Below are 13,102 nucleotides of genomic sequence, written 5' to 3' on the forward strand. Positions count from 1 at the left end.
TCGAGACGAGAAACTCTCCCCATCTAAATGTGCCTAAAGTCAATTTATAAAAACCCTAGTCGGAAGATCTTCTAATGTGTATGGTATTTCAAAGTATTAGACATGCTAAAAGTATTATAATCATAATAACTGTAAGTAATGCGAGCTATAATACTATAAATTATTTCTATTTATTCAATAGTGTCCCGAATTTTATAATCATAAACTAAGAACAGCGTTGGCTTAGTGGCTTCAGCGTGCGAATCTCATTCCTTAAGTCATAGGTTCGATCCCGAGCTGTGCACCAATGGACTTTCTTTCGTTTGACATTTGTCATTCGCTCGAAATATAACATCGGTAAATAAAACATCGTGATAAAACCGGCTTGTCTAAGACCAAAAACATCGTACGACGTATCAAGCACAGGACGCTAATCACCTTCCTGCCTATTCTTAGCAAATGATCATGAAACAGATACTCTGAGGCCTAGTCCTAAAAATGTTCTAGCGTCACAGATTTATTTATTTATAGGCGAATAAAATTCAAAATTAGAGACTCACAACCCTTCTCAAACCAACAGCCAACATTTCTAAAAATAACAAAGCAACACTGATTTAGAAACCTGAAAACAAAGTCTATATGATGAATAAACTCAAAGGATTATTATTAATTAAAAAACGAAAGCTGTATCGTGTTAATATACGTAACTAATATAAAAACTATTAAAACATTTTGCACTCGAAATATGTTTCGCTTGGCAACTCTGAGTATTAAATCAATGTATTACCTATTTTTATCGAGAAAATGTGACCAAAGTATGGCATACACGTTTCCATTCAATAAATCATTCCTGTCTTTGCTTCTCTTACGAAATTCTTATTCAATTTCATTGCGAACGATAATAATAGTCGTTCATATAAAAAGCAGGACATAAAACGTCGATTTTCCTTTGAATTCTATTCACATTGAGGATCCTACTAAGTGGTAAAAAAGAAACAAGGCTAATTTTACATTCAAAGCCCGCTTGGATCGGGCGCAGGTGGCGGCTCGGTTAAAACATTGGAGTTTTATGGGATTTATTAAGATATCGCTTAAGATATTGGAACGAATATCTAAAATAGAAAATAAATGTATTAGTGAAAATATACCTCTTTTATAACAGTCAAGTTTAACTAAAATGTTCATTCATCTAGCCAAAAGATAAAACCTCATAACCAATGAGCTTAACAAATTAGGATTCCTAATTCTCCTAACTAAATTTTATTATCAGAACCTAGCGCCAACATAGGCACTCCGGAAAAGTTTCACCTTTTAACTGAACGAAACAATTTTCAAATCCCTGCTGATGTTTTCGAGTAATCGTGGAAAATAGAAAACGGATTGTTTCGAAAAATTTAAAAACCTTTATTAAAGTTGCCTAAAACCTCGCAGTGCCTCGATGCCTAATGTTCAGGCATGTAATTAATTTTCAGTTCTCTCTGAACAGTGTCCCTGCAAAACGGAACCTAGGCTAGGTAAATGCCACCTAAATATAAACATTCGAATTTCAAAACTATTACTTTTAATACAACCTCAAACTTTTTTCAAAACTCTTTTGTTTTCAAAAATCTTTTATGTAAAAAATTTTAATTTACAAAAGTGGTCGTAAACTGATTCATTTCCTTTCAGCCCGTTTTGAAAGAACTCGATTACTCTTTAAACAATATGACGTGGCAATCCGAGATTCGGTCAGGAAATTAAATAAATGAATAGCACGAACTTATTAAAGGCATTGGGTAGGTTTTAACATATGCATAATCGTTTGTAATTCCGTATCTAAGCTTAATGTTGTTTTAAGGGACTCGCCCTTAGTGCGTATTAAAGGTTTTACTATACGAATTTGGCCCGTTTTGTTTAAGCCATTAAGCGTAAACAAAAGAAGGACGGATAGTGGTTGATCCCTTGCCTTTTGTATGTCCACAAACGATGATGCTATTAGTAATTATATTTGGGGTCGCAATTACACATAGTAATTTAGATTAATCTGGACCTAATTATCCTTGCACCGCGTATGTTTGAGTAATAGCTTGTCTATATACCCATTAACATCTAGTTTACACCACTCACTTTGGTCATGTAGTTCGTAAAAGGAATGGCTTTAAGAAATTAATAATAATAATCAGTGGCACTACAACCTCCTTAGGTCTTGGCCTCAGAATTCTGAATCTGTTTCATGATCATTTTTAAATCTGATCGGCAAGAAGTTGATCAGCCTCCAGTATCTAACACACGCGGTCGACTTTTTGGGTCTAAGACATGTCCGGTTTCCTCACGATGTTTTCCTTCACCGTTCGAGCATATGTTAAATGCGCACATAGAAAGAAACTCCATTGGTTCACAGCCCGGGATCGAACCTACGACCTCAGGTATGAGAGTAGCATGCTGCAGCCACTAGGCCAACACTGCCTTTTAGAAATTACAATTTTAATTATTCTTTAAATATTTATATGGAATAGTTTTTGTTTCACTTCGATATAAGCTTGTATTGTAGCTCTTCAATGAAAAATATTTTTACATCAATCATATAAAACCTTACCTTGGTTTTCATTACAAAATTACGTTAGTATGTATAGTCATTATTTTAGTTTAGAAATAGTTTTTTATTATTATTCATAACTAAATATTGTTCATCTATAGTCGTTCAAAGTTACTCAATAACTCAATAAAGGAATTATGCAAATACGACCTCCCTACAAAATTAACAAGGCAATGTCACAAATTCGTAATATAATCAAGCAGGCGAGTGTGTGATTAGTTAATTAGTTATCTCGTGACGGGCGAAGGCTGTACCAGAGTTAATTAAGTCATTACAAAACATCGCTTAAGATCACTAAGTTGCTTTAAACTTTATTCATACTGAATTTGTATGAACGAGGGAGTTTCTTCCCTTGTTGACATTTTGTCACATGGAAAATTAACAGATTTGTAAATGTTTGTAAACATTTTGTAATATATTTTATATGTGTATATATTATCAATTAATAAATATTTTATGAGTACTTTAATGCATAAGTAGTATTTTAACGATAATAAATTGAAAATTAATAAATTGCGATAAAAGCTAAATTATATTATAACCAGCTCCGATGTACTCTCCACTAAATTGCAGTAATATTTTAAATATAATATCTATGGATTAAATAATCTATCATTTTAACATTTCTATTCTGTTTTTAAATCTACGCATGCTGTTCGAAATTCAAATTTTTAAAGGAATCTCTATAATATATCCAGAAAAAAATTCCAAACAGTTTGCATATGAAAAATAAAAATATTCCTCAGAACTGGGAATTCGAAATTGCATTCGTATATTTAATAGTTGACAAAGTATTTCAAAGAAAAGCGGAGTTTCATAATTGAATCGGGAAACAATTAGCTGAGGCAATAATAACATGAAATTGAGGGAGTGAGTAACAAGTTGCCAACGACACAGCCCAACTTTATATGCCGTTAATAAAACACAATTTCATACAGGCTCGGATATTGTTCGAGCAAGGGCGAGTGTACATGTTTTATGGCCGAATAATTGTTTATAAGGAACGCTTTTGACCACTTGAAAACTACTTGTGTGTTTATAGCTAGTTACGATATCGTTTGAAATTGAATTTCTTAATTGTACAATTGTTGATTTTCAACTGCACATATCCGTATTGTTTTCTTTAATCTTTTATATGGGAGTTATTTGTGAGTCCAAGTTGTTTCACATTAGCTCTATTGAACGTATGTAATTTCGGGATTTTGATTAAATGTATAATTTTATTTAATAACGGACTAAACTGTTTTAAAGAGTATGGATCAAGTGATTTAATACAAATTAATGAATAATCGACTTTCATACTATCTACTACTGATATCTAATTAATTATATTAATTTAATGATGTAGACATACAATAATATAAGAATTGACTATGATAATAAGATGATATGATTGATAATGTGTAACTGTGTATATGTATATGTAACTGCTATAAAATACCACCTTCTAATTCTGTAAGACAAATTTTCACGCCATTATGTTCTCGGCCAACTTCCAGTAATGAAGAGGCACTGTAAGAAGAACAAGAAGATGTGTGGCATAGTATTATTAAGATATTCTTGCATTTTTTAACAGTAGGTGAGTGAAATCGCTCCTTTATATGCGTACAGTACTTAAATTCGCCCTTGAGATTAAGGATCAGAGGTCGTATACCATAATAAAGTTATAAATTGTTTCAATTTAAATTTAATTTGACAGCTAACGTTAAACGGCGGATTGGCGCAATGTTTTGATTAAAGCGTGCCAAGATTAGCGATCCGGAGTTAATTAAGGAGTTAAGTTTAGTTTTGACGGGGATTTGGACAATTTCAATGCGTTATTAGTTTAAATTTAACACGTATGGTTAATTGCGTTTGCGGTCTAGTTTCAGACAGTTTAGAAATTATATTGTGGTTGAAACGATTTATTTCTAATAGTTTAGGTCCAATGTTCTGTAACATTATGTAACCGTTATGTGAGGTTTATAGACTTTAAGGGGAAATTCAGGAACGAGTTAAAGTGAAATATTACTCTTGTTTGTTAAAATTAAATACCTTTTTTTAATATATTTTCTTTGGCTATCACCTATATTATCGTTGGAGGTATTAATTAACATATATATCTATCCTTAGCAAAACAGCATTTGTAATCAGTAGCTAAGCACCAACTTGTTTCAGGTAAAATTTTTTTTTATATTACAGCAAGCATTTGGTCCCTTAACTCAACATTATTTCTTTGAAGTTTGTTACTGTTATTTTGTTAGGTGTTACAAGGTACTAAAGCTTTTCGTAATATAGTCGGTTAGGCCATCTTCAGCTGTTTTATTAATATAAATATGTTTCCTCAAAAGTATACAATTAAAATTTGTAAATTATTCTTATAGTATAACATCTTTCGTAGGAATATAATGTGACTAAGTAACGGTTGTTATTTTGATGCAATTATTCTTGAAGAACTCTATAGTACGAATTATTTAAACGATATTATGAATTAGTTTTTTATTACTTATGATTATTGTCCCTCCTCAATTCCTCCAATCGACAATTCTACTGCATAGTAAAAACATCCACTTCAAGCATTCTTACTGAATTTTATGAATATATTCCGAATTTTTCACTTTCATCGATACTAACCACTAAATTTAAAGCCCAAAGAAACGACAATGACCTAATCAATTTCTTGCCAAATAGAGTCTTTGTAAAAATAATTCACTGTAAATGTCGTCAAAAGTCTCTTGACTTATATAACACATTAAACATTCATACATAAATTAATGTGTGCTATTATTTTTTGATACAAATTTAAAACAAAAGTAGTTTTCCAGCGCTTCAAGCTACTTTAGCGTAAGTATTTGCTTCGTTACAAGAAATACAGCATAATTTAATAATAAAGAGTGCAACGGGTGGCTGGTGGCTTGCTTTCGAGCGATCTCTGTCATCCAACCATTGTAAGGTGTTTTTAAAAAAAAAAGTACTTATGTACACGCGTTAGAAGTTATACTTCTTTGGTGGAACAAGAAAAAAAACATTTTTTTTTATCTTTCGCCTTATATTATTTATATATATAAATACAAATAAAAAAGTGGACTAAATTAAATAGCTAACTTCATGGTGTTAGATTTTTGTGACGATATGCTCGCTCATCGTAAAAGTTCACTCTCATCATTTTTCCCCAACGCGGCAGACGAACTCAGTATAACTTCGATAAATTAGCTAAGCAAGAAGTGCGAAGCCATTACAATGTACAAGTACTTAGACATAAAGGGAAAAATAAATGTTTTTTAAATAGTTTTTTATGTGATAAATTGTTTTGGGTCTAAGACATGCGCGAAGTTTCGCGATCTTTCTTGTGATGTTTAATGTCACTACTTGTGTGTAAAAATACACATACTGTATTTGTGTGTAAAAATTTCTCGTGCCTATCGCAGCAGTAAAAACACATACCTATACCTAATGTACTCTGACAAAAAATCCAAGTTTAAAATTTGAACAATAACGAATTCTTAATAGGGCTAATGAGCAACGCATTTGTCACAATGTAGTGTCGTTCCAAGTTATGATATGGCTCTTATAACAGAATCACCCAGACACTGATAGCCTACACATGGTGGACATTGGTTTGGCAACGCAACGTACCTTTGTTGGCGATTTTGCCAACGCGGTTTTTCATTTATGGCATGGCAATAAATACAACGCGATGCCTCGTTCGCACATTTATCAAACTTTTATTTATAAACTTACAATTTAAGTGCCTGTGAAATAAAACGACTTGAAAATACGGAGCAGTTTAAGCGACACTAAAGGCCGTTATGTGTCACAACCTCACATTATCATTATGTGGAGGCGTTAAATATTTATATATATATGAAAATACTTTTATCTAATCTCGAATCGTATTTTTTGAACTTCGAACGTATAAATAAATGCGTATGTAATAATATTGAAACAAAAAACATAATTTATAAGTCAAAGGTTGTCACGAAGTTCACCAAAGAGTTACTATTATTATTCTTTCCTAGGAGGTATGACATTTAGTAAGAGTCTTTAATCTATGGCATGCTAGTTGGTATCATACATTCACACCTTTGCAAATAGGCATATTTATGACGTTTAATAGAGCCCTTAAAAGAATTATGAGTAAGGATTACTTTAACATATTTTCAAAGGACATAACATTTGAGTGATATTTACAGTGGTGGAAAGTTACGTGGGTCCAAGCCTGTTACTGAAGGGGCTTAGACGAGCTGACATGGGCACTTATTGGTGTATAGCGTCGAATGGGGTGCCGCCCAGGAAAAGCAGGAAATATGAGGTCACTGTACTTTGTGAGTATCCGGTGTTGGTTTGAATTGTGTTCTATAGAAAATACTGTGATGTAATAAATATGAAGAATATTTTTTGTATATATGAGTCCTTAGATTTTATATTTAAAAATCCTACCAATGATTAGATTGTCCTATTAAATTGATTTGTATTAATTTAAAAAAGCAAGAGGTCTCCATTCCATTAGATATTTGCATTAAATGGTAAATTACAATATAACGGACTTTTCCCAAGAAATACATATGTATAAAAATTCTATTCAAAAATTGATATATAATTCAGACCAGAGAATAAAGAGGAGACCAAAGAAGTTTCTTTAATTAAAATCAATCCCAGTCTAACGTTTTAATGTAATAGAAATGTTTAATTTGAAATCTAAAAATGTAAAATCACAATTCTACAAAGAGAAACTTATGATGACTTGGACAATTAACATAAAAAGTTACGAGGCTTCTAATTGCTAAGAAATTATAGGCTATTAAGTGGGATATGGCTCTTTTATTTTGTGGAGTAAGTGGTCGTCCTGTTAGGTTTCTAATTGTTATATGAAGCCGGCGTTTCGGAAATTAATCGTGTTATTACTGACAAGCAAGTTCATAGTCTATGTATTATCGTAATAGTATATAGTATATATAATATAATGTAAAAATATAATGTTCGTTCCCATACTCCTCCAAAATGGCTCAATCGATTCCTTTGAATTTTTAAGCATATTCAGTAAGTCTGAGAATCGGCTACTATCTATATTTTAAACTTAAGTATTAAGGGGTGTCCACCTCAAAAATTTTTAGACATTTTTTTATGATACAACATACAGAATACATACAACTCTTAATTTACACTCCTCTAAGATCCTTATTTTTAATATAGTTATACTACTTAACTAAGAAAATGTTTCCAAGAAATAATATCTATGGCAAAACGATGTTTGCCGGGCTTATTAAATGTATGAAGATAAATTTTACCGATTCAAAACAATTAATAAATTCAACCACCTTTTCGAACATACAATACTACCTTAACACGAATTTTGCAACAACCATAAAGTCTTAAGTATTCTTTTAATTGTTCAAAGAGAAATTCATAAAAAAAGAGAAATCCATTAACGAATATAACTAAGACTCTTCATAATTTCCTCTGCTGTCAATTCTCGAGCTAATAAATTACCCAAACCGAACCATATTAGTTAACTATTAATTCTTGGCGTGTCTACAGTTCCGCCGCTGATACGACCAGCAACTGTGGTCGTGTGGCGAATGGTGGACATGCAAGTGACATTACAATGCTACGTCGAGGCATCGCCTAAATCCCTGGCAACATGGCAACGTGGGAAATCACATACAGGTTACTCATGAATTTTAAATTAACCGCATGAATAATTAAACGATTGTTGACAATATTTAATTGTTTGTATAGTTGTTATCACGCGCCTCAGTGATTCCTTTTGTTATACAAATTATTGTTTTTGCAGTCTAGATTAAATTTTGCACGGAAGATTTGCATAATGTGGTATTTGGATACAGATTTTTGGCTTTAATTGACTGTGGAACGATCTACCAAGTACTTATAATCGATTTTTTTTCTCTCCAACATGGTATGCCAGTCAAATCGTATTATCATGGAGGTCACAGGAAGGTTCATTGAAAAGGGCTAGACGTTTGGAAAATAAAACTACACAAATGTGTAGTGTACTGAAATTAGTTAGTGGCTAAGTACCACGTACTTATATACTAGTAATTTATAAAGTCTAAGCGCGGGTTATGTAACCTTACTTTAGTTTAGTTACATATAAATATTTTTGGTATTAGGAGCATAAAAACTGTAAACAATCATCGAGCCTTTTACTTTTTATTGTATTTTATTTTACTCGTTTTTGACAATAGCCAATTAACATAATTGATATTTAGAGTTGTGTACCCTACGTCAAGATAGTTTTTAGCTAGCGTCGAAGTTAGTTAGCGTCGCAACCCCACTAACTACCCCTAATTTTATGTTAGTTATAAGCTCATATTTCTAACCATTTAAGTCAGTTGTTACCCAGCTTCTTACATAGTGTTTTATTTGAACATCTCCATACAGCACCCGCCACTGACCTCAACTCGAGATACTCTTTCTAGTAACTATAGGTTTATAAAGAAAGGAAAATTTTGCAAAAAATTAGTATTTGTAAGTTTTTATTTTATACATATTATGTCAAGGTCAATGAAGTCAAATCGGATTTTTAGGGTATCTAATCAATTAATTCGCGTTTAAATACGAATTATTATTGAATTGCTTCGATGCAGAGTCGATTGTATAACTATAAATTTGCTCTCTTTAGAGTTTAATTGATACATATATTAAATTTTATTCTACAGGTGCAAAGCTACTAAACAGCTCGAAATATATTATATCTGAGGACAATAATCATAACAATCAGAATAAATACGCAATTCGGATGAATTTGACGATAAATCGCTTGAAAAAGAACGACTTCGGTGATTACACTTGCTCCGCTGTGAATGCTTATGGAAGAGCTAATGCTACGATCACCTTGAAAGGTATGTGATTTTTTAGAATGTATTTAAATAAATTTATGCACATTGATTTCGTCCTTTGTTTTAGTGAGATTTTATTAAAATTAAATATAATTTCTTTAACAAAAATAATAAAAGGTGAATATAAAAAAAATATAAAAAATATTTATTACACTTTTATTATTAATCTATATAAATTATAAAGCCATCATTTCGATTATTACAAAGCCACTTTGTTATGTAACATTTATTAATAATTAAATATACATTTCAGAAACGCCACAGAAAACCACGACAACTACGACGACGACTACAACAACAACAACAACACAGCGACCAACAACAACAATACGAACAACGACCCGCCCGCCCAAACGACACCTCAAAAAGCAACAAAACCAAAATGCGTTGGATATGGAAAATAACCACGTAGGCGTAAACGCATTAAACTTTTACAACATAAACATATACGGAACACCGAACAGTAGCCAAACTCATCATAATGAATACAGCCAAAGAGTGGAACGTCAAAAAGTTCGACCGTCAGGCCCACCAAGGCATTATGTAGTGTATAACAATGGTATACGTCTTGTATACAAATATATATTTTTATTCATAAATTTATTATTGATTGTATAATTATACATTAATAGTTTAGTAAAACGATGGCTGTTAAAATTTTGAGCATTGTTGTAATTCAATGTTATTGTTACAATGTAACGAATTCCTTAGATTATTAAAATTAGATGTGGTGTAACAATAATTTTTTGTAGCTGGTTTTTAAAACATATAAAGTTTTGTATACATTTGAGCAGAAAAATTCTGAAAATGTTTTGTTTGCATATCTCAGGAAAGATTGCAAGCAAAGTAAAGTAATGTATATTTCAAAATATACTCAAAAAATTCATAAATATATCATTATTGGCATATCATGCTAATAAATATGCAATATCATTGCAATTATTGTTAAATTCTTAAAAACTTATAAGTACAAAATCAAAACTGTTGATAAGGGCTAGATTCAGTGTCGGGACTTTACGCTGCGTACCACTCCCATTTATCAAAGCCAATAAGTTTTTGACAGGGAAGTCATACCTAGTGCTGAGTTTTGACCCTGAATGACCATTAGCCATCTTGAGTTCATCTTGAGATCATCTTTATTTCGTGACAATCTTTTTACTATTTATATATCTATCTATTATAATAAGATAGACTTCGTCATTACATAAAATTACAAACTAAACTAATTTTACACATTGAAGACAATAAAATGTATGTTAGTGCGTGACTTTTACCTTTAAAGCAAATACTGTTTCGAGTCTAGAGAGTTTCTGTCAGCGAATAATTGAGAAGTCCAATAATTTGGCTCAGATCCGAATAAAGCCCACGTATTTTATTATCTGCTGAACTGTAAGTAGATAAATTGTAAACATCTTATTAGCGCTTTGAAGTCGAGTTTCTCAGGACTTTTAATAAAATATCCATTTTAAGACAATAAATTATATACAATGAAGTTCTATAACACAACACATGTTCGGAGTCCGTAAATTGAATCCGATAAATGAAATATGTAGTGTTAGAATGTAATATATTTTGTATATTATATGTTACGCAAAGACAATAATAGTGACCAACAATAAATATGGAATAATATATTTGTATAACTTGTAATTTAGATTAAACTTTGGGCCTACAAGTGGTCTAATATAAGCGTTCTTAAATAATTGTCTACATTTTTAAGATGTTATCTCTAATATCTAAGGACAATATTTAGCTCATTTCTTAAATGATTAGTGTCTATAATCAACAGTTATTAACAAATATAAAACCTCTAATATGAAAGGTTTGTTATCAACAAAATTGAATGCTCTTACGATTTCGTTTTATATGAATGAAGATTATGCATGTACATTTTTATATGAAAATTTATTCTTAATTATAATTAGAATACTATCATATTTGAATATAAAATAATAAATTTGTCTTCCGCGTAGAGGTAATTTACTTCGGCTTTTACAATTTTGATAATTTTTAATAAATTTTGTTTTATTATTATTAGATATAGGATAATATTAAGTCTTGGGAGAATTTATTTTAGACGTAGATTCAACCCTTTATGGACGAATATTCAGGCATTTCACTGATATATAAATATATATATAAAGTGACAGATCTACTACGTAAAAAGAAACCACACGATGCAAATGACGCCGTTGTCGATCGGAACACTTTTGGATTTAAGTAAATAAAAAACATGTTTACGCACGAAACATGTGTGTCAAATAACATAAATGTCTGAGCCGAATGGGAATGTCTAAAGACTTAAGATTATTATTTAAAAAATATTGTATCTCTATAGACTTTCCTGTATATTTGTTGGGATAACGATCTTAACATTGAGTGAATTTATTTTATAGATTGTTTAAAGTATGTCCTATCTGAAATCACAAAACAAATATTTTTTTATATTTTAGTGCAGGACACCAGGAACAAAACTTCAATACATATATGCGTCAAAGTCAAAAATGCTGTGCCATGTGACTATTATCATACGAAATATATAGCTTTTGAACAGTCATTTATCTGTCTTCCATCGACTATAGATGACGTCTTGACATACGATTGGCACTTATTATAATTTTACGTAGATTTATTTTTAATGCAATATAATAATTTCCAATTATTAATTGTACATATCAATTATGATCAAGATTATATATGCTTACTGTGTCGATTTGGAAAAATATTTTCTTATACTTCGCTGTTTTTTTTTAACAATACTCTATTGTATTAACTATAATTGTAGTCATAGACATTACGTTGTTAAGTGACAATAATATCCGATAATAAAATAAATAACTTTGTAAATAATGTATTAACTATATAAGCTTATTTATTAGCATGACTGTATTTTATCAATGTTAAAAGTAAGATGTTGATATCATTTTATCATTATTTTAAAATAAAATATATACTGAAAGTGTGTTTTTTTTTACTATAGGTTAAATAATAATAAATTATAGAAATTGAGACAAAATTGATCCAACCCTAATTCTTCCGTTACTTGGTGCATGTTAAAATGAAGGTAAAGCTAAAATTATGGATGGTTTGAATAAACCTATTGATACGGTAAGATTATCGTTGTAGCTCGGTAATCCACTAGCGTCCGAGAACACTCACACCTCGCCATATGGTTGTATTATTTATCATTAGATCAATTAACTTTTGGTATTTTTTTAATGTTCCACTACTGAAAAAATATGACAGTCTCTAATCAAACAATGATTTGTTTATATGGAAGTGAGCAAACACGAGTGGACTCTCCATTTATTATGTTACACAATTAAACTTCATCTTTCTTCTTATGCAACAGGATAAACTGTCATAAGACTCCCCTGATGTTAAGTGATACCGCTGCCGTGGCTGGCATTTTAAGAATTCGTACGCTCTTTTCTAAACCGACCGCATTGATTCGAAAATACTTCTCGTCGGCTCTACCAATCAGGCATAAAATTTATTTATAGTTTATTTTGATATTGATTAACGCAGGGATAATATTCGTGGCGCTACAAGCTTTGCCACATATTCCGGTCACGTTGCATCGGCCCACGAAGTTAAATATTGATTTAAAATCTTAAGTACAAGTATCATGGACATATTCTTACTGTAACTAAAGTAAGAACTATATTGTCTCGTTCTTGGGTGACGGATTAGTTTAAATAAAAACTGT

The 13,102-nt window shown here is 31.0% G+C and overlaps 1 protein-coding gene across 1 annotated transcript in view; it reads left to right on the top strand.

Moving 5' to 3' along the window:
• LOC110996202 (lachesin-like) overlaps positions 1–10,119 on the top strand; it is a 67,530-nt gene extending 57,411 nt beyond the window's left edge. The window contains exons 6-9 of the mRNA XM_045632404.1: positions 6,727–6,858; positions 8,072–8,200; positions 9,214–9,396; positions 9,647–10,119. Of these exons, the coding sequence (XP_045488360.1) occupies positions 6,727–6,858; positions 8,072–8,200; positions 9,214–9,396; positions 9,647–10,011 (809 nt within the window). The 3' untranslated portion in view covers positions 10,012–10,119. The remainder of the gene's footprint in view (positions 1–6,726; positions 6,859–8,071; positions 8,201–9,213; positions 9,397–9,646) is intronic.
• Positions 10,120–13,102: the final 2,983 nt, after the last annotated feature.

This window comes from Pieris rapae, chromosome 19, assembly GCF_905147795.1.
Source record: "Pieris rapae chromosome 19, ilPieRapa1.1, whole genome shotgun sequence".
In the NCBI taxonomy this organism is placed as follows: Eukaryota; Metazoa; Arthropoda; class Insecta; order Lepidoptera; family Pieridae; genus Pieris; species Pieris rapae.